Raw genomic sequence first — 22,837 nt, forward strand, 5'->3', positions numbered from 1 at the left:
TCTGTCGAAGCAGACGTCACGTTTGATAACGTATGTAATAATGTCGACAGACTCATCTGTGCACACAGCAGCCTTCCAATAGGTCCGCCCCCGGAGAGGAAACAGTCACAAACCATCAGTCTGAATATGGTTTATGAGGGAGGAGTGTCTTTGTGTGTGTGTGTGTGTTTGTGTGCGTCTTAGTCTGTATCAGAGGGATGAAAAAGAGCCAGCCTCATGTTTCTGAAGTCAATCACTAAAGAACCTGTCATTTTTTCCAACTGAAGCCGGACGCATCGATCAGACCTGATCATTGTGCTTTTTAAATTGCCGGACTAAAGTATCGTAATAAACCGAACACAGGCGGTTTTGTCATTTGAGGAAGTTTCATCACCTTTATCACCTTTTTTTTTTTTTTTTTATATTTATTTTTTTGGGGGGGTTGGAAATCTACATTGTGTCTGCCCACCAAGAAAAAAGGGTGAGTGATTTGATCTGAGATAAGGTTTGAAAGTCTGCGTAACACGAGAAAATTAGATTTTGCATGTTGGAATGTATTTATCATTTACACATTTTCTACACGTAACACGTCAGTTTGTTCAGACTGTGCAATGGACCTTGTGTGTGTAGCAGAACAACCATACCGAACCCCCGCAGGGATGAGAGCGAACAAGGTTCAGTACAGTCACTGTCCCCACAGCATTCCCACAGCTGGGTGCTTCTTGACAGTGGCTCCATAGAGTCCCGGTCGTGCCATGGTATTTTCGGGTTGTAATGTCACGTCTTCCTCTTCTAAGCCTACAGTATATACTACCTGTGTTCACATCAAATCCAACATAAACATCATGTAAAACCATGTGGGCACAGTGTCTCATGAGATCCAGCCTCCTAGGTGGATGATGCAGTTGTGTCCCCAGATAACCTATGATGAATGAGATAATGAGGCTGTGAATGCTGATTTCTGACCAATTTGACTCTAATAAACAGGGACTGAAGATTCAATGCAACAAGAATGTTGCAATTTTTACATTTTACTTAATTGATATAGTTTCTACGGTGGCCCTGAAGTGCAAACCACAGCAGCAACTCACACAACACGACAGCAAATCGCCACAACACAACAGCAAATGACACAACTCAACAGCATGGGTGACACTGAAACGGAAAGGGTAGCTACGTATCGGACACTGATCCTCTTCCTGATTGGTCGCACTGTCTGTCATTTACAATGCTTAAGGTAACGTTCGCAGTTTCTCCATCGGTGGTAAAGGGGAATGGTACTGTGTCTAGAGAAACATATAAAGATAGGAGCTACAATATGTATTGCCCTCACTGCGTTATCAATCGAACAATCAGGAAGAGGATCAGTGTCCAATACGTACCTACCCTTTCCGTTTCAGTCTCACCAATGCTGTTGTGTTGTGGCGAATTTCTGTTGCGTTGTGTCATTTGCTGTTGTGTTGTGGCGATTTGCTCTTGTGTTGTGTGAGTTGCTGATGTGATGTGGTGATGGATGGACACATTATAAACCCGGAACTTCCAGTGTCCCTCAGAGCCAGAGGCGAGTTGGTGTTAAAGCTTTGTTTTATAGCTTTCACTGCATCTTCATGTTCAAATGTTTATTCGCATAGAAAACCTGTTTGTGTTAAAGTCAGGTTTAGGAATGTTTAAATCAAACAGGACTTAAGTTGGTCCAGACCAAATCCAGACTGAGCCCAGAGCAAAACAAGTTTCATTTAGGTCTGCAACAGACCAGTAGATGAAGAGGGCATCTTAAGATTAGAAAAAAAGATGAATGCACAGAAATACAAGAAGAAGGCCTACAGATGGAAAATAGAAAAAAAAAATGTGGAAACATGAAAAGACATATTTTAAACTCAAAATCATTTATGGGGGGGAAAAATTTGGTCTACGTCTCCGAAATATAATATGATACCAAATGATCAGGGCCTCGTTGCAGGTCCTGTATTCTTATCTGTCCATCAGTGCTTGGCTCATGGACAGAATCTTGCTGCGCTTGCTAGAAGAGTCTTATCTCTGTGCAAGCAGCCATGTTCTCACTCTGAGCGAACATCAGCTCCGCACAGTGACAGTGTCTGTTATCAGGAAGCTGTGGGTTTGTTTGGCTTGTTCCGCTTTTGCTTCCTCTGCACGGCAGCGGTAGAGCAATAAAGTGATTTGTTTTCTTGGTGTTCTCCGGCAGGGTTGTGGATAAATTCACTCAAATGTTAATAGACATGTAACGGTAACAGTATTTCAGTCAGTGATCCACTTACTACTTTCACAAAACACATGTATTGGACTACAAAGACACTTTTAAATTTCAGTTTCTCAGCAAAATGCACGGCCAATGCAAATCAGAGCCTGTCCATAAGAAATTACAAATTACCCCATGTTTCACTCTTAATCCCTAAAGTTTCTCTTAAGTGTTCCATCATTTCATCTCAGGATAGGTTTTTATGTCATGACGCATTGCTGTCGTATTCTTCAGAGATTCATTATTTCCACTGCTGTCCCTGGGGGATTTTTGTTTTGGATGCACCGCCACTGCATAAAACTTTATAATACACTGCAATATAACACTGAACTCCACGGCATCAAGACAAATGGGCCTGACAAGGGCCTAGAGACCAACGACAATGTAATTCGCAAGTAAAATATAACAAACAAGAAAAAGTTCTCGGTATCTAACATCCTCGAAATAACAAATCTTTGGTATTGGTATCATCTGACCCGAACGGAAAACCCCTGACCGGGAGAGCAAAGGCCTCTGTGTTCCAGCACAGCTATTATCTCCTAAAACTCTGTGTAACCTCAAGCAACATTGCCTCTGAGGGAATTCCGTGCCACAAAAACAGCAGATTACTATGTGTGAAGCCCTCGTACCCTCAAGGCCACGGCTTTTAACTCGCTACCATGTCATGCGCTAATTGAGAAGAGACCAGGAGTCCTATTTATGAGACTTCCAACAATTACCCCCACAGATGAAGCATGGCAGTAAAAATCCCTCCACTACAACTGAAGAAATGATGCAGTTTTAGATTACACAACAAGCTGCAAATGGTGAAAAAAAAAAAACCTGTACTGTGACTTAAACATATTCATCCATCCATTCATCCGTCCGTCCATCCATCTATTATCTAGAGCACTTATCCTGCAAGGGTGGCGAGGTGGGTGGGTAAGCGGATCATGAGCCAATCCTGCTAAAGTTGGGCAACAATCGACCAACACTCCCACCTATGGGGAATTTGGAGTCTCTTATATGTATATGGTCTTTGGGAGGTACCCTCACAGTTACGCCCCAGAAAAAGCCCCAGAACCTTCTGATGCGAGGCGACAGTATAAACCACTGCCCCGCCGTGCCACCCACCTACAGTAAATCCATGATTCATGATTCCGTCATGGCAACACATGCCTCCGAGGGCGTGTGCTCTCCTCTTGTCTCTGAACAGCAGCCATGGAAAACACTGATTATTCTTAAGAGGTCTCCTCAGATGAGTATTTTTTTTTTTTTGGTCAAAAAAGAGGTAAAAAGCTTTTATTCTTAAAAACAATCTACCAACACGACATAAACGACATTCACCCTTTAAGTTCATTCTTGTCAGCAAACAGGTGCTTCTTGTCAGACTTTTTGTCATTTAGTACTGAGGGAGTGTGGAAGTAGTGTAATTTTTCCAAATGAAAAATTATACTGTGGTTTTCTAAATGAGAGCTGTGAGTCTGACAGCTGAAAGTGTGTGTGTGTGTGTGTGTGTGTACTGTCTATTAGTTATCCAGTCTTGTTTGTCTAATTTGTTTAGTGATATTCTGTCTTTGTGCGACTGTTTTAATTGGGACCTGCCAAGGGACTGCAGATGAAAATGAGCCTCAAATCTAACTCTGGTACAATACATTTAATAGAAAAGGTCTGATGATGTGTGTCTGCTTTAATTCACTTCCTTGATTGACTTCCTCTTTTTTCACGAACTGCACCTCTTTTCTAACCCTCCAGCCACATAGTGTTCCAGAGGTTTGTGTTGTCGGCATATCATCTCAGCCTCGGAGATGCTGAGGAGACGGACCTGCAGGGAGAGGACGGGAGTTTTTTACCAGGAGTGAACGGAGGCGACTGTCGTCTTGGTCTGGACGGAGGAGGAATAGCCGATTTTACTGCAACTGAACAAACCTTTCCATCAGCTGTTGGAGCTGAGCAGGTGGAAGTGCTGCTCGAGCTGCTCGGAGAATCTGGTGGATGTTTCCGACGGTGCTGGAGGTGGGGAGGCTGCCAGGCTGCAGCTATGGTGGTTGAGGCGAGGTCTGCTCCCTCCTCGTCAGTGACCTCGCCGTTTGTCTCACCATGCCAGAAGACCCCATCGCCTCCGTCTTCTACATCATCCTGGAACTGCTGATTGCTGTGTTCTCCGTGCTGGGCAATGTCCTGGTCTGCTGGGCCGTGTGCCTCAACAGCAACCTGCAGAGCATCACCAATTTCTTCGTGGTGTCGCTGGCGGTGGCTGACATAGCCGTTGGCGTCCTGGCCATCCCTTTCGCCATCGTCATCAGTATCGGCTTCTGCTCCAACTTCTACGGCTGCCTCTTCATCGCCTGCTTCGTGCTGGTTCTCACCCAGAGCTCCATCTTCAGCCTGCTGGCCATCGCCATCGACCGTTACATTGCAATCAAGATACCACTCAGGTCAGTGAACCAAAGGACACCACTCTGAAGACTTTGTGTTAGTTAGATATCAGTTAGAGAGAAACAAAAAGGTCTGGTTCCACTTTCTGATTAGATACAATCTATAATTAACAAGTGGTTCTTGTTTTTTTAGTGAATCTTTAACTAATGCTTTGCAGATCAGTCATGAGCTGTTAACATCCGGAATTTCCCAGCTTGGGATGAATAAAGTGTCTATCTATCTATCTATCTATCTAATAACAACTGCTTTCGTGTCACTGGGTTGTGAAGAATCCCTGAACCAATATTTGTGTATATATCAACATGTACCATGCAGATTCGAGAATAATGTTATATTTATATTGATGGCTGCAGACCAGAGCTGGGCTGGTTACACATTTATAATGACATTGTTGTTACTAAACAGAGATGTTAAAAACCACCAAAGAGATTATGCGCAACATCGCAACCATTGCTCTGAATAGTTTAATTAATAACTGATCTATGAAGCATTAGTATATGACATTTTAACTATAAGATGATTTAGCAAACAAAACAAGAACGTAAAATGCATTATTACTTTAAACAAAAGGAACACTTTTAAAATGTGCCATAACTGTTTTTTTCTTTGTTTTGTCTAATCTGTTTCTTAATCCCAGGCAGCGAGGGTCTCACATTAAAACTCCATAATTCATTTCAGACTATCAGCAAAGACATCTCATCTGAAGTGTGTCCAGAAATGGCGTCTCCCTGGAGACCAGGTCCCTCAAGAGCAATCGAATGAATATTGCTCTAATTGCTTATACAGACTATGAGACCCTCTTGTAAACCCCTGTGTAATCTGACTTTCTGACTTAACTGTAAAAACCTTATGCTCGTCAGGCTGTTTATGTTGAACGCCAGCTCAGATATGCCACAGGGGTTAGGTCGACAGCCTCGAAACCTGTCACCTGGTGACATGCTGACCGGCAGTGATGCTGTAGCTTAAACCTCATCGTGCTAAAATATTCAGCCTCAGAGCCCCATCGAGATCCGCCGGGCTGCCTGTTTTCTCACACAGGCCCCCCCTCCTGCTAGAGATACGTGAGGGTTTGTCTGCGTTTTTTTCTGCATCCCTGATGGGAGGGGGTGGGGGGGTGGGGTGGGGTGGGGGGGGGGGGGGGGGGGGGGGGGGGGGGGTTGCTGTTTGTGCAGCATTAACCTTTGCACTTTAACATCTTAAGAATGTAATAGAAACAGGCCAAATATCTCAGCTGCTCTCCCACACTGTGCTACAGGCGAACTCAAAATAGACTCTCCCTTTGAGGAGTCCTGAAAGGCTTTATTTGTTTATCCTTTCTGTTTTAGTTCCGGGCTGAGAAGAGCTTCCACGGAACAATCAGATGAGCCAATTATTAATAAGTCAAGAAATTCATGCACTGTATACAAAATATCATTGATGTCATGTATGACTTTTGTATCTAACATGAGATAAATTTTGGAAGCTCATTTATAACAACTATGGATCATTTTTGTAGGGCTATGCTTTTGGGGAAAAAAGACCAGTGACTCTCTGAGTTTTGAGCTGACAGACACAGCTCATGATTGATGTTTTGGTCACCTCCCTCCCCAGGTACAATGGTTTGGTGACAGGCCAGCGGGCTCGAGGCATCATCGCCATCTGCTGGATTCTATCCATCATCATCGGTCTGACCCCGATGATGGGCTGGCACAAGCTGCCTGTGGGGGTCAACAGCACCTGCCCGCTCGGCCTGATGAAGTGCCTGTTTGAGGAGGTGGTGGTCATGGAATATATGGTCTACTTCAACTTTTTTGCCTGCGTACTGATTCCTCTACTGCTGATGCTGGCCATCTACCTGCGCATCTTCATGGCCACTCGTCACCAGCTCAAGCTGATCGAGGTGAAAGCAGTTCACGGGGAGAAGTCGCGTACCACGCTGCAGAAGGAGGTGCAGGCTGCCAAGTCTCTGGCCATCATTGTCGGGCTGTTTGTAGTCTGCTGGCTGCCGTTACACATCATCAACTGCTTCACCCTGTTCTGTCCTCAGTGTCAGCGTCCTCCAGCCTGGATCATGTATGTGGCCATAATCCTCTCTCACGCTAACTCTGTGGTCAACCCCTTCATCTATGCCTACCGAATCCGGGAGTTCCGGCAAACTTTCCGAAGGATTATCCGGCGCCACATACTGGGCCGGCAGGAGCTGTTTGAGAATGGCAGCAGTAAGCGCAACTCCACTCACAACAGCATCACAGACTCTATCAGACTCAAGGCAAACGGCCTCAGCCTTCAACTTTTCACTGAGTACAGCAGCAGCAGTAGCTGTGAAAGCTTCTGCTGCTGCCCAACACACATCTCTCCTATAGGGGAAGGACTCTTGGTGGTATCCCGCCCCGCTCTGTCAGCCATCATCTCCCACTGTCCTAAGATGGAGCTGTGTGCATTGCAAGACCTGAGACAGAATCGGATCCCAGTGGATCATCATCTACAAAATGCGGAGCAGCAGCATGACTGTAGTGGACCAGAAGTCACAGAGGATAAGGACCACGGCACATCGCTGTTCAACCAACAGGGCAGCAAGAGCTACTGTGGTGAGGCAGCAAATGTATCCTGACGCACGAGGGGGTTTTGATTAATATACGGGAGCCAGCAGCTACTGTCAAAAGATCAGGATAAGTCCCGATCCACAATGGAAATGGGAGCACTGTGAACAGATAGAGGATAACGAATATCACTGAGATAACTTAAATCTGTTCACCACATAAAACTGTCTCCACAATGTAATTCAAACCATGAGTCTGTGAGCACTGCTAGTTTCCCAAAGAGGCTGTTCTGCTTCATATTGACCCAAGGTGGTTTAAATCCACTGCGCCACTTCTAACTCTCCTAATGTCCCTCTTTGTTTAATTGCAGGTTGAAAGAACACGCCGTAGAGAGTGAGCAAATCCTGCCACTTCTAATGTGAATGGACCTTAGGCTGGAGACAAACTTAACATTAAATTATTGATGCATGCATATTTTTAAATTTTAAGGGATGTGGATATAAAGACTGAGAGTTATTTATTAAGCAGAAGTGCAAAATCACATGTGCCATTTTTAGCTTAAGCCCATCCTGAGGCAGTTGGTGCACAGACAGCACCACCAACCTGCACAGCAAAGTTAATGCATGAAGTTAAGGATTTTTTTCCACTTTTCAGCCTCATTCTTTTGCATTATAATTTCCACAGCTATTTGCGAGCACTCCCAACAGAAATGAATGGGTTCTGATTATATTTTGGTTTGGTTTTTTTTGTAATTGGACAAAAAAAAAAAAATCAAGGACTGTACATGTTCCAGTAGCAGCGTAAAGTTTCACACTGTTGAAAGCATTAGCCTCAAAGTTGGTAATGTGATGCAGATTTGTAGCCTTGTGTTTGCTCAGTGTGACAATGTGACTTGATTCAAGTTAAATTGAAGGAAATGTAAATGTTCATGTTGACCTCTGAGGTGTTTTAATGAATGATGGGGTTATAATTTGATAAGGATTATACATTATTACATTTAAAACTTAAATCAAACTGATGAAAGATTTTTTCAGTTTCTGTTTTCCTGATGAATTGTTCCTCAGTCCAGTGCAGCTATCACCTTCTTTGTATTCACAATGATATTGGCACAAAGTCTGTCTTTAAATAAAATCGTTTCATGTTTTCAAAGTCTACTTACTGTATTTGCATCCAGCAGTGGCCATAAAAGGTTCCCTTGCATTATTCAGTAGATGTATAAACTTTTCAGCAGACCAGCTCATGTTTCTTATCAAAAGTCCACATTTCTGGTTGGCTCATTCTGGGAAATAGTTAGTTAAGCAGTCAAACTATCTTTGGAGGTCTTTATTTTCCCAGCTTTTATTGCAGTCCCCTTGGGAGTTCAGGTTACAGGGCTCAGAGCCTTCTTTTTGAAAGCTTCCCCTGGGGTCTTGAATGCTTTTTAAAAAGATTCACCACAGAGACCTACCAAGTCTTTGTGCTCTGCTGTTGTACTCTGTGGCAACATCTTGTCCCCTCAGCTGGATCCTTGCAAGGTTATGATTCAAAATTCGATGCTATCCCACTGAGAAAACTCGATCGTCAATTGTTCAAAAGAGCCATAAATGTTTTCCTATCTATTTTTGAAAATTGATGAAAAGATTGATACCATGCTTATCCCTACATTAAATATGCAGCTTCCCAAACATTACCTTACCCGAAACATAGGAAAATGAGAACGTTCTGTGGTGGGGATGGTTTTTCTTGCAAACTGAGTTGTAAACTTTGGCTGCCTCGCTTAGCTCCAGAATCAATCCCTGGATTGGAACTCAGCAGAACAGTGTTGTGCTATTAAACATATTAGTTCCAATGTGCTGTGGAATACAATAAAACCTCTTTTTTTTCAGTCAGTCTTGACATCACTGTCTAACAAGGAGCTGTAAAAGTCCAGAGCCGGTCTTTGTCTGTGTACAGGCTCCATGGATACGAGCAACAGTCGGCCCTTGTCCTCTCTTTTTTTAAGGCTTTGCTTTTGAAAAGTGGAAGAAAAAGAGGAGGATGCAACGTCTGTGTGTGTGTGTGTGTCTGTGTGTGTGTGTGTGTGTGTGTGTGTGTGTGTGTTTGTGTGTGTGTGTGGGTGCGTGCGTGCGTGCATGTGTGTGTGTGTGTATTTACCATCTCTACATAATAAAGGCCCCTAAAACCTTACAACCCTCAAGCCACGTCTTTGTCTCAAAGTGTGGACCACAACACAGATTTAACAGCCGCTGTATTTGCACTGTGTCCAGTCCAAGCTTGTTCGGCCCTCTGGACTCTTTGGAGTAAACAGCTGCTTCAGACTGCAGGTAGTGGCAGCATCAGTGGAGCTTCACTGCAGCCAGGACCAGAACATGTTTGTCACTATCCTGTTTGGAGGTCAGTAAAGTCCATGGATAATTTACAGTATTTCTGTGTGCATTTTTTAAGTAGAGGAAAAGGTTATAATTAATGTGGCCGTTGATGAAGTGTCTTCATCTATCTGAAAATGTAATTAATATGGCCGTTGTTGGTTGCTTTCTTTTAGCAGTCAGTGTTCATTGTGAACCGCTTTAATTTTGAGAGAGTATATTCCTGAGAGGGAGAAATAATTTGTGTACAAGTAATAAATGAAAAAAGTTCAAGTTTTAATGTGAAATGTTGTATCTGTATTGTTTTCAATGTCTTGACAGACAGCAGGATGGAAATGTTCAATCTCAACTGTAAGCTGATAAACTTCACTCGTCATTTGAAGCAGACGTGCAGTCTGGACTTGAATGGTGAATACTTTAGTGGAATGCTGCGTCATTCATTTCCACTGAGATTGGGGTCACACAAAATCTTTCTTTTTGACTTTTTTTTTATTAATTTCAGGCAGATTTTTTAAGAAGTTTCTATTAAGCGTTTTATATTACATCCATTTGTTAATTTACATTGTTCCACCATGAGCTGCGAGTGCCTCCCAGACTTAGCTTGCCCTGGGTTTTGTCCTCCTCAGATTTGCTCTTATTCAATGGTGGAAGTTCTCTGGGCTCCCATGGGTATAAAAAAAGGATCACCAAGTCATTTAACAGGGCATTTTTAAAATTTTTCTATTCTTTCCTCTCAATCCAGTCAATCACCGGCTATCAATAATTGCTGAACCAGAAGCTCAGTGCTCCATAGCAGTCATTCAACATTAGATAGACAGATAGATAGATAGATAGATAGATAGATAGATAGAACCAAGTCTAATACATTGTTTTTAATATTATGTCCAACTAATTATCTATAAAACAAAAAGAACAGAAACACCTGTTGGTGCCTGTTGCACACCTACTGCAACCTACAAAAGGATCATAAGGTTGAATCAACACCCCTCAGGCGACATTATCATTTTCATAAATTATTGATTTATTGGCTGACAAGTCACTACACTCATTACATTCAGCCACAGTCATTCTTTCTGACGTGATTATGCTGGAAGAAATAAAAAACAATGCACATAATTATTTCTGCAGAGTGTGTGGACTTGATGGACAGCAGTGGCTCAGTGATGAACTTAGAGGCGAGGCAGCACAGCGTGTCTCTGGCCAGCAGCATCCTGGCACAGAGACAATACTACGTCCTCCTGCGCGTCTGCCGTAAGTCTGTCTACTCGATCCATTCATCAGGAGAACTTCAAATGCACAAATACATAAGACATAAAATAAATGCAATATAATATCTCTGGCCTGAATAGTTTGATTCCAAGTTTAGATTAGAATTGGAAAAAGGTCAATAATGATAAGTGACGGCACAAACTATGGTGCTTTTTAAAGTTTCAGACGTAGCATTAATGTTTGACTGACAATATGATTATCATGCTCATGTCCAACCCTAAAGTGGTTCTTCAGTATATAAATAAGTATATATGAAATAACAAAAGGTTTTATAAATTGTATCATAATTTGATTTTGGAAGACACAATAGTTTTTACTTATGATTTGTATTCTACAGTAACAAAAAGTATATTTTAAAATAGTTTTGTGACCCTGTCATATCACATATTAATATTCATGACTTTACTTCCCTTCAGGCGATGATGATACTGGGGCTCGTAAATATGTTTCTCTCTTAAACAACTATAGCCAGAGTCATCCAGAATTAACAGGTACAGTAAATACACCCATCACAGTGGAGGAACTCTTACTGATAGACCAGCAGACTTAAAATGGCTCTCTGGGGCCTCCTGTTGGTTAAACCCATGCCCGCAATTTGAAGAAAATCTTCACACAAAACATACAACAGTTTCTGTTTGTCATCTCTTCTGGTGTAGAGTTGTTGAGGAAACTGTCAAACCCCCAAAAGGAGCAAGACAGACAGATCAGAGGAAGATGGAAACAGAGGAGCCTAACTGCCAACCAAACCAGGAGCAAGAATGGTGCCGCAAATAACAGGAGCCATAAAATGTAGTAATGAGTCACTACACACTTTTTATGTCTGAATTCTTCAGTCACTTTTTTGTGTTAGTGATTAAGTAATCTGGGATATATCTTTGGCAAATGTATGTTTCCTATTTTAACAATCTTTGTTGCCAACTGGGTTGTAGGTGGTCCTGTATTAGAGGATGTTTGAGGACGGATGTTCTCAAACAGGATGTTTGTTTAGATTACATCCACAGTAACACTCAAAGATGTATTATTATTATCATTATTATTATTGACATTTCTCTATAGCGGACAAATTGATGTGTAAACTCAATATCAGAAGCCTGTGTATCCAGACGTTGACCAGGTACAACAACTATGGGATGAAGAAAATTAAAATAAATTAACAGGGAAAGTACTCATCAGGAAAAATAACATTACATTATGGATTTTCTGTTGTGGCATTGTGCATAGGCTTGTTGTGTTACACTGTATTAATATTGTAGACGGACCAGTGTTGGCACATTTGTTGTAGGTGTGAGTCTATAGAAAGAAAACATATTTTTTGATTGTGATTTCCTCAGCACACATTTAACAATAAGGAATATGATGCATGAGTGAGGGGAGACCCCTGAGACCTGCCAGGGGTTAGATATGTTAACTGACATACATCCTGCATTAAGGACTTGTTTGAATAAATGAGTGAACCAGCTGTGTGGTTACTTTTCAATGTGAGCTGTGACCAGCTGTGAGTAGGATTCACTTTAGATTCGGACATGGTGAGTGTAGTAAGTATGAATTTGTTAGAGTAGCAGTAACAAAATAATAGAAAGACATTTTTAATAACTGCAACAACGCAATTCACACTGTTTATAATTGTATGTCTCTATAGGTGAAAGTCGATGAATTGCATAAAGAAAAGATAGCATGACACGTGGCAAACACTGCAACATGAGGATATGTAAACATGTGGAGCCAGGGCTGTAGCACAGTGTTAATGACAAACCATTCAGCTTTGGGAAAAGCTGCTTCTGTAATTCCAACAAGCACAATGTAAATTTGTGATGGTACAGTATTTTGTTATTGCTATATTTTAACTTCCCTCAGACGATCTTTACGAGAAACTAATTTAAAATTAATAATTACAAATATAATTTCGATGCAGTACGTCGAAAGACTCACTGTTGGTGGAGGAGACCTTTGTCGGTTTGTTTTCACCACGAATGAATTAATCATTTACTTTGTTGTGTGTTTAAAAATGTTTTTGTGTGAAGACCACATGTGGCTACTGCACCGTATGGAAAGCCAAAAGCGCAAATATCGTCTTAGAAAATGCGCCTCCGCACGTCAAAAACGGACGTGTCAAGACGTAAAAACGTGTCAAGATGGCTTTTCTTGCCGTGATAAAACGTTATATTTGTACGTGTTGACACGTCATTAACGACACGTGATCTGGTTATTGGCCAACGAGAGACTTAGGATAACGGCAGTCATACGTATTTATGAAGTCGGCGGTCCAAAAATGATGCATGAGTCACGTGATAAATAAATTACTGACGTTGCGCAAACATCACTGGCACGTATAGTCGACACACCCCCGACACATGACCCTGCTCATTACCCGACACGTATTAGTAGTGATGTATGTGAATCGTGAGCCAGGGGGCATGTCCTTTGGATGGAACTAGTGTTTGCAGCGGGGGTGCAGGGAACCAGGCATTCAGTTGACTCCGAGGCAAACGAGAAATAGAGATGGCACTACGGAACTTTCTGACTAACTGCAACCAAACCTTTCGATATTGTGCGCTGTTAGCCACATCAGACGACGATGAAACGAGACGAGCATCTTTGGCAAGGTAAGATAAATCACTTTTTCTATTAAACAGCCATGTCGGCTGAGCTCCTGCAGAGTTAGATAGTTACTAGCTCATGAAACACCCTTGGCTTGATAATTACATGTGACTTAATACCCCGTGCTGACTACAGTGTCTACCCTGTTGAGCCAAGTCTCTATTTTCATGTTGTATTTAGCAAGGTGACTCATTTTTATTGTTCAAATGCGCTACACAGGGTACACCTCTGATGTTCGGCCACTAGATGGCAGTATAAGACCACAAATTGCAGAGGGGTCCCTATATAAGGCAAAAACAATAAGATTTCTCTGGGAATATTTCAGTGGCTTGTTAATCTTAGGACTACTTGGTGAACCAGCTGTGTTTAAAGACCAAGGAAGTGGAGTCAGGAGGCCAATGAGGCCCTGCAGGACTGCTCTGAGTCTACGGAGTGGGATGTGCTTTGTGAACACATGGGGAGGACATAAACAATGCGACTGACTGCATAACAGAATACACCAATGGACTTCTGAACAAAAAGAGAAAAGAAAAGAAAAGGACAGACTACAGCTGAGGGGGGTGCAGCACGAGCTGATGGAGAGTAAAGATGCCTACAGGAGGAAGCTGGAGGCTAGTTGTTCAGGAGGCAGACATCAGGGAGATAGCAAACGAGTTAAACCTGTTTCTTTAACAGGTTTAGGTCAGAGTCCTCTCAGTATGCCATCTCGTCACACCTCCACTGCCTCCAATGCTCCAGTCCCTCCTCCCCCCTTTCTCCCCTGTGGTTGCCAGCTGACTTTTCTTTGCTGTGGTCTATTCTTCTTCTCCCATTTTAAGGCCAGATATATGGTCTTAGGTTAGCTATTCAACATTGTTTACCCATATTTGGTTTGTCTTTAAAACTCTTTAAAATTTTCTCACAGGATAAACAATCCAACCATTACGTTCATCTCCTTACAAGCTGCAGCTGCGGTCAGGATGTGCATGTCGCAGTCTTCTCATCTTTAGGCAGTGGATGTCCTTTAGAAAGAATATCACAAATCAACATTATTGTGTTGTTGCATGTGTTGAATTTCATTATTCATTCATTTCTTCTTTTCTTCAGCAGGGAGCAGCATAATCCAGAGCAGGAATCACAGTCACCATATTGTGAAGTGTTGAACCAACCAACCCTGAACCGGTGACAAGCAGCAGTGCAGCAGTCCTTTCCATGACCATTCAGCTTTGCCACATGCAGGAAAAGAAGCTTAGCACCCCCCATCACACAAAACCCATTCCCCTCTATCTAATTGACTCTCTGCCTCTTTTAATTCATTGATCATCCTCCAGCTTCAGCCTTGTTTTAGCTCAATTTAATGATTAGGAACTATACAATAAAGATATTTCTTATACAACATCAACTGTAGTCTTTTGCCCATCTCCCCACACTGGTTGGTTAATTCTGAACGTTGTTTATAAGTGCTTATGAAAAGATTTGCCTATTCAACCGTTTAAGTTAAAAGGTAACCAATGTAGTATATGCAATAAAAGTACAGCATCAGTATTTACGTGTGTATTTGTGTGTGTGTGTGTGTGTATATATATATATATATAGCATGAGAGGTGCTGTCCACAATACTAAGGAGGTTTCCTCAGCATTCTTCTCTCTGACACCTCCTCCAAAGACTCCAGATCCATTCCCAGGACAGAACCAGCTTCTATTAGCATGAGCTGCCTTCACCTTGCTGCCCCAGCACACAACAGCGTAGAAGATGAAGCTGGCCACCACCGAGTGATCAAACATTTGCAGCATGGTTCTGCACTCTTTGAAAGTCTGAGTCTCCTGAGAATACAGGCAGCTCTGACCCTTCTTATACAGGCAGCTGTGTTTTTGTCCAGTCCATCTTGTTCTCTATTAGAATGTCCAGATACTTGGAGTCATCTACAGTGTCAACATCTGTACCCTTGATGCAGACTGAGTTGAGACGGGTCCCTTTCTTCCTGAACTCCACCAGCAACTCCTTGGTCTTTGTGAAATTGAGTTGCAGGTAGTTTCATCCTAACCACTCCACAAAACTGTCCACCTTACCCCTGTACTCCAACTTCTGTCCCCTGCTGACACACTCCACATAGCAGAACCGTCTGAAAACGTCTGCAGGTGGAAGGACTGTGAGGTTCAGAGAGTGAACAGGAAGGGAGATAGGACCGTCCCCTTAGGTGTCCCTGAACGGCTTACTAATGTGTCTTTTCAAGTTGATGGGAGTATGTCATTTTTCAGCTTTGATGGAGTTCTTTAGCTCATATCAGGACTAATTATATTATTCATATTTTGACAATATGTGCTTCAAATAAGGCTGAATAGTTGGTGTTACACCGGGCAACTTTTGGAGCAATATTAGATGGCAATGTAACTGCCAAAAGAAGATATTGTGAAACACTTAACAGATGTAAACCTATGAAAATGTAATCACTATTGTAGTCACAACTAAAAATTAAAGCTGCGAGCAGCGATGATCGGGCCCTCGCACTCTTGCCGTCGGGGACGCGCCGGCAGCCGCTCTCCACGCGTCCGCCGGGTCTCGCGACGGCCGGTCGGGACGCGACGATTTCTCTTCACCACCCTAGGGAAGCGGGCTCCGGAAACCGTCCAGTGGCAAGAAGCGGCCCATGTCGCGGAGTGGACGTCCCCAACCCCCCCTTGCCCTGCTCCCCGGGGGTCCTAAAAATAGGCGGCGAAGTGTACATACACTTCAAAATACCTTAGAGCTGAGGTCAGGGTATTCCAACTGGACAAAGGCAAGGTGGTCTCTTCCACCCGGCCAGCACAGTCCTCCTCAGTGGGGGGAACATGTCCACTCGGTGGAAGTGCAACCTACCCCCCGGCACCCCTCGGGCCCTCCTCCAAAAGTCGGCAAGTGAGTTTTGGGCCGATTGGACTCTTGGCCCCCGGGGGCCCCCGGGGGCCCCTTGTGCCAAAGCCCCCGGTGTCGGCAAGTGAGTTCTGGGATAATTGGACTTTTGGCCCCCGGGGGCCCCTGGTACTCCCGGGCCCCCCTCAGGCCTCTCCCCCCGATGTCGGCAAGTGAGTCCTGGGCTAATTGGACTTTTGGCCCCCGGGGGCCCCTGGTACTCCCGGGCCCCCCTCAGGCCTCTCCCCCCGATGTCGGCAAGTGAGTTCTGGGCTAATTGGACTTTTGGCCCCCGGGGGCCCCTGGTACTCCCGGGCCCCCCTCAGGCCTCTCCCCCCCGATGTCGGCAAGTGAGTTCTGGGCTAATTGGACTTTTGGCCCCCGGGGGCCCCTGGTACTCCGCCCCAGAGTCGGCAAGCGAGTTTTGGGCAAAAGGGGGCCATTTACCCAGAGTGGACAAATATTCCTCCGATTGGACATATTTACTGTACCGTACTGTACTACCATGACAAGTTCTGCGATGTCGACAAATGTACCACAAAGCGGACACCCAAAAATTTACAAAGTGAATGAAGTGGACAAAAAGGTCCATCAGTTGGACAGGTGTACGAGTTAGGGAAGTGGTAGGGGCCCCTGTGTCCAACGGCAATACCCGGGGCCCCCCCCCCCAGCCCAGAAAGGAGTGATAGCGCCACCGACAGGCGCAGTGGCTTCGGCACACTTTGCGTCCAATTCGTGATCTTAGTCACAGCCATATGACACCCTAACAGGGACGCAAGTCCATTGTGATGACCTTTGACCAATGGCAGGAAAATGCCCATTCATTCTCAGCCACGAAGTGGAAAATTCCCTTACCCGTGTCCCGTAGGAGGAGTTCGTCAAAGTGCGTCGCCTTTCGTTCACTGCTTACCCCAAGGTAAAATCCAAAATGGCTGACTTCCGGTTGGGCGGAGCTAATTGCTCCAAGAGGCTTTTTGGTAGGTCGTCGGGAGGTACATGAGCCGACCGAATTTGGTTCTTCTAAGTCAAATTTAAAGGCGTTAGAATTGACTTTGAAATGTTGTAGGGGGCGCTATGGAGCCATTTTGACACAATTGGACAAAAGACACATATCAGACATATTGTCTTGCCACTCTGAACATGTCTGCCAAGTTTCATGAGAAACAAAGCATCATAAGTGCCTCAAATATGTAACGTATTTGATGGCGAACAGGGCGTCACCATGGCAACAGCGTTTGACATATGGTCAAAAATTTCACAGTACAATATCAGCCATGTCTCACAACTAAGCTGACCAAATTTGAGGTTTCTCCAGTGAACCTGCGAGGCAGAGGACGTAAAAGAAGAATTTCAAACTTCCTATCACCATTAGGTGGCGCTATGACTTATGTCCAATATTGACATGTAGATGTGTTTAGGGTGGGACTGTTATCACGCCTGAGAAGTTTGGATCAGATTAGACCATGTAGCTTTGATTTGGAGCAACTTCCTGTTCATGGTGAATCACGCCTCACCGCGGCCACGCCTTTCGATGTGGAGTAAATCTTTTGATATCGTTTGATCCGGAAGGCCTCCTCTACGCGTTGCTAAAGTTTGAGGCGGATCCGAATAACAGCCTAGGAGGAGTTCGTCAAAGTACGTCACCTTCCGTTCACTGCTTACACCAAGGTAAAATCCGAAATGGCTGACTTCCGGTTGGGCGGAGCTAATTGCTCCAAGAGGCTTTTTGGTAGGTCGTCGAGAGGTACATGAGCCGACCGAATTTAGTTCTTCTACGTCAAATTTAAAGGTGCGATAATTGACTTTTAAGTTTTGTAGGGGGCGCTATGGAGCCATTTTGACACAATTGGACAAAAGACACATATCGGACATATTGTCTTGCCACTCTGAACATGTCTGCCAAGTTTCGTGACAAACAAATTATCATAAGTGCCTCAAATATGTAACGTATTTGATGGCGAACAGGGCGTCACCATGGCAACAGCGTTTGACACATGGTCAAAATTTTCAAAGTATCATATCAGCCATGTCTCACAACTAAGCTGACCAAATTTGAGGTTGCTCCAGTGAACCTGCGAGGCAGAGGACATAAAAGAAGAATTTCAACCTTCCTATCACCATTAGGTGGCGCTATGACTTATGTCCAATATTGACATGAAGATGTTTTCAGGGCGGGACTGTTATCATGCCTGAGAAGTTTGGATCAGATTAGACCATGTACCTTTGATTTGGAGCAACTTCCTGTTCATGGCGAATCACGCTTCGCCGCGGCCACGCCTTTCGATTTAGACAAAATCTTTTGATATCGTTTGATCCGGAAGGCCTCCTCTACGCGTGGCCCAAGTTTGAGGCGGATCCCATGAACCGCCTAGGAGGAGTTCGCGAAAGTACGAGGCCTTCCGTTCGCCCCTTACGCCAAGGTAAAATCAAAATGGCGGACTTCCGGTTGGGCGGAGCTAATTGCTCCAAGAGGCTTTTTCGTAGGTCGTCGGGAGGTACATGAGCCCACCGAATTTGGTTCTTCTACGTCAAATTTAAAGGTGGGATAATTGACTTTTAAGTTTTGTAGGGGGCGCTATGGAGCCATTTTGACACAATTGGACAAAAGACACATATCGGACATATTGTCTTGCCACTCTGAACATGTCTGCCAAGTTTCGTGAGACACAAAGCATCATAAGTGCCTCAAATATGTATTCGTATTTTATGGCGAACAAGGCGTCACCATGGCGACAGCGTTTGACATATGGTCACAAATTTCATAGTACCACGTTAGCAACTTCTTACAACTTAGCTGACCAAATTTGACGATGATGTGGTCAACCTATAAGACAGAGGGCGTAAAAGTGTAGACACATGTTACTTCCTGTTGCCAGTAGGTGGCGCTATGACCTATGTCCAATATTGACATGGTAATCTGTTCAGGGCGAGACTGTTATCATGCCTGAGAAGTTTGGGTCCGATCGGAGCATGTACCTTCGATTACGAGCGACTTCCATTTTCATGGCGAGGGATCGAAATTCGCCACATTTTCGCCACGCCGTCACAGCATGGGCCTCTGACGTACACTCAAGCTTTTGATATCGTTTCATCCCATGGGTCTTTAGATGACACACGACAAATTTGAAGTAGCTCATGTGAAATTTGTAGTAGTAGTTCATTAAAATATGGCACGTGAAATATGGATTTTGACACAAAATGGCCGACTTCCTGTTGGTCATAGGAAATTTTGCCAAGAGGTTTTTTGTCAGGTCCGACAAGATGTATCTGCCTCCCAAATTTCATTTATGTAGGATACTCCAAAAATTTTTTTCCTATACCTGCTGATTTTTCCAGGGGGCGCTGTGAAGCCCCTGGGCCACACCCAGTGCCGGGCCTCTAGGCCTGAGTAGCGGGAGCAGTTTCTGACGTGTGTGCCAATTTTCATCCGTTTTCGCATATGGGAACAGGGTGTAAAATGAGTGAACGATGCTGAATAAGAATAATAATAATTAAAGCTGCAAGCAGCGATGATCGGGCCCTCGCACTCTCGCCGTCGGGGACGCGCCGGCAACCGCTCTCCACGCGTCCGCTGAGTCTCGCGACGGCCGGTCGGGACGCGCCGATTTCTCTTCCCCGCGTCCTCATTTTGAAAATGCCGTCTTCCCGGCGGGTTCAGTTCGTGGCACCGACAGACTACAGGTCGAAACATCAAAAAGGTCGACTCACGGTTGACACACGGTCAAAACTTTCACAGTACAATATCAGCCTTGTCTCACAACTAAGTCGACCAAATTTGAATTTTCTCCAGTGAACCTGCCAGGCAGAGGAAGTAAAAGTCAAATTTCTAACGACCTGTTACCATTAGGTTGCGCTATGACTTGTGTTAGATTATGACATTTTAGATGTGTTGAGGGTGGGACTGTTATCATGCCTGAGAAGTTTGGATCAGATCAGACCATGTACCTTTGATTTGGAGCAACTTCCTGTGCATGGCGAATCACGCTTCACCACGGCCACGCCTTTTGATGTAGACTAAATCTTTTGATATCGTTTGATCAGGGACGCCTCCTCTACGCGTTGCTAAAGTTTGAGGCAGATCCGAATAACCGCCTAAGAGGAGTTCATCAATGTGCGTCACCTTCCGTTCACTGCTTACGCCAAGGTAAAATCCAAAATGGCTGACTTCCGGTTGGGCGGAGCTAATTGCTCCAAGAGGCTTTTTTGTAGGTCGTTGGAAGATACACTAGCCGACCGAATTTCGTTCATCTACGTCAAATTTAAAGGTGGGATAATTGACTTTAAAATGTTGTAGGGGGCGCTTTGGAGCCACTTTGACATAATTTGACAAAAGACACATATCGGACATATCGACTTGCCACTCTGAACATGTCTGCCATGTTTCGTGAGAAACAAAGCATCATAAGTGCCTCAAACATGTATCGGTATTTGATGGCGAACAGGGCGTCACCATGGCAACAGCGTTTGACACATGGTCAAAAATTTCACAGTACAATATCAGCCACGTCTCACAAATACGCTGACCAAATTTGAGGTTTCTCCATTGAACCTGCGAGGCACAGGACGTAAAAGAAGAATTTCAAACTTCCTATTACCATTAGGTGGCGCTATGACTTATGTCCAAAATTGACATGTAGATGTGTTTAGGGTGGGACTGTTATCACGCCTGAGAAGTTTGGATCAGATTAGACCATGTAGCTTTGATTTGGAACAACTTCCTGTTCGTGGCGAATCACGCTTCACCGCGGCCACGCCTTTCGATGTGGACTAAATCTTTTGATATCGTTTGATCTGGAAGGCCTCCTCTACGCGTTACCCAAGTTTGAGACGGATACGATGAATCGCCTAGGAGGAGTTCGCGAAAGTACGACGCCTTCCGTTCGCCGCCCACGCCAAGGTAAAATCAAAATGGCGGACTTCCGGTTGGGCGGAGCTAATTGCTCCAAGAGGCTTTTTGGTAGTTCGTCGGGAGGTACATGAGCCCACCGAATTTGGTTCTTCTACGTCAAATTTAAAGGTGGGATAATTGACTTTTAAGTGTTGTAGGGGGCGCTATGGAGCCATTTTGACACAATTGGACAAAAGACACATATCGGACATATTGTCTTGCCACTCTGAACATGTCTGCCAAGTTTCGTGAGAAACAAAGCATCATAAGTGCCTCAAATATGTATTCGTATTTTATGGCGAACAAGGCGTCACCATGGCGACAGCGTTTCACACATGGTCACAAATTTCATAGTACCACGTCAGCAACTTCTTACAACTTAGCTGACCAAATTTGACGTTGATGTGGTCAACCTATAAGACAGAGGACGTAAAAGTGTAAAAACATTATACTTCCTGTTGCCAGTAGGTGGCGCTATGACCTATGTCCAATATTGACATGGCAATCTGTTCAGGGTAAGATTGTTATCATGCCTGAGAAGTTTGGGTCCGTTCGGAGCATGTTCCTTCGATTACGAGCGACTTCCGTTTTCATGGCGAGGGATCGAAATTCGCCACATTTTCGCCACGCCGTCACGGCGGGGGACTCTGACGTACACTCAAACTTTTGATATCGTTTCATCCCATGGGTCTTTAGATGACACACGACAAATTTGAAGTTGCTCATGTAAAATTTGTAGGAGTAGTTCATTCAAATATGGCACGTGAAATATGGATTTTGACACAAAATGGCCGACTTCCTGTTGGTCATAGGAAATTTTGCCAAGAGGTTTTTTGTCAGTCCCGACAAGATGTATCTGCCTCCCAAATTTCATTTATGTAGGATATGCCGAAATTTTTTTCCCTATACCTGCTGATTTTTCCAGGGGGCGCTGTGGAGCCCCTGGGCCACACCCAGTGCCGGGCCTCTGGGCCTGAGTAGCGGGAGCAGTTTCTGACGTGTGTGCCAATTTTCGTTCGTTTTCGCATATGGGAACAGGGTGTAAAATGAGTGAACGATGCTGAACAAGAATAATAATAATAATTAAAGCTGCAAGCAGCGATGATCGGGCCCTCGCACTCTCGCCGTCGGGGACGAGCGGGTCGCCGCTCTCGACGCGTCTGCCGAGTCTCGCGACGGCCGGTCGGGACGCGCGGATTTCTCTTCCCCGTGTCCTCACTTTGAAAATGCTGTCTTCCTGGTGGGTTCAGTTCGTGGCACCGACAGACTTCGGCCTGTAGATACGTTCGCTGGTGACATTTCATACGCTCGGGTGGCTTGGTTTTTTTGTGTTGTAAGGAGCGCTAAGGAGCTGCTTTGCAACGGCCGAACTCAAAACTCATGTCCGATCGAACCTGTCCATGTTTGTAATATGTGTGCTGTGTTTCGTGCCTGTAGAAGCATCCCCGACACAGTGAAAAAATAGCTCACGTTTCATGGCGAATCGCGCTCCGCTGCGCCCGCACCTTTCGTCGTAGACTATAAAACCCAATAGGTCGTTTGATCGGGAAGATCTCATCTACGCTTCGCCCAAGTTTGAGGTGGTTTCGATTAACGGCCAAGGAGGAAGTGGTAAAAGTACGACACCTTTGATTTTCCATGTTTAGTCATATAAAATGTAAAATGGCTGACTTCCGGTTGGGCGGAGCTAATGGC

At 44.4% G+C, this 22,837-nt stretch overlaps 2 protein-coding genes across 3 annotated transcripts; both read left to right on the top strand.

Moving 5' to 3' along the window:
- The first annotated feature begins 125 nt into the window (after nt 1–125).
- On the top strand, nt 126–8,316 carry adora2aa (adenosine A2a receptor a). 2 transcript variants are annotated; one of them, XM_035638977.2, is made up of 4 exons: nt 126–460; nt 3,971–4,653; nt 6,245–7,221; nt 7,544–8,316. In XM_035638977.2, the coding sequence occupies exons 2-4, from the start codon at nt 4,316–4,318 to the stop codon at nt 7,546–7,548; spliced, it is 1,320 nt and encodes a 439-aa protein (XP_035494870.1). In that variant the 5' UTR covers nt 126–460; nt 3,971–4,315; the 3' UTR covers nt 7,549–8,316. The 2 variants fall into 2 exon arrangements, with proteins under 2 accessions (XP_035494870.1, XP_035494869.1); XM_035638976.2 differs by having other exon boundaries at nt 127–460; nt 6,245–8,316.
- Nucleotides 8,317–8,449: 133 nt separating this feature from the next.
- LOC118313497 (uncharacterized protein C22orf15) lies at nt 8,450–12,245 on the top strand. The gene is made up of 5 exons (XM_035638978.2): nt 8,450–9,546; nt 9,840–9,926; nt 10,647–10,769; nt 11,204–11,278; nt 11,444–12,245. The coding sequence occupies exons 1-5, from the start codon at nt 9,522–9,524 to the stop codon at nt 11,578–11,580; spliced, it is 447 nt and encodes a 148-aa protein (XP_035494871.1). The 5' UTR covers nt 8,450–9,521; the 3' UTR covers nt 11,581–12,245.
- The last annotated feature ends 10,592 nt before the right edge of the window (nt 12,246–22,837 follow it).

The sequence above is a fragment of the Scophthalmus maximus genome, chromosome 3 (genome assembly GCF_022379125.1).
Source record: "Scophthalmus maximus strain ysfricsl-2021 chromosome 3, ASM2237912v1, whole genome shotgun sequence".
NCBI classification, from domain to species: Eukaryota; Metazoa; Chordata; class Actinopteri; order Pleuronectiformes; family Scophthalmidae; genus Scophthalmus; species Scophthalmus maximus.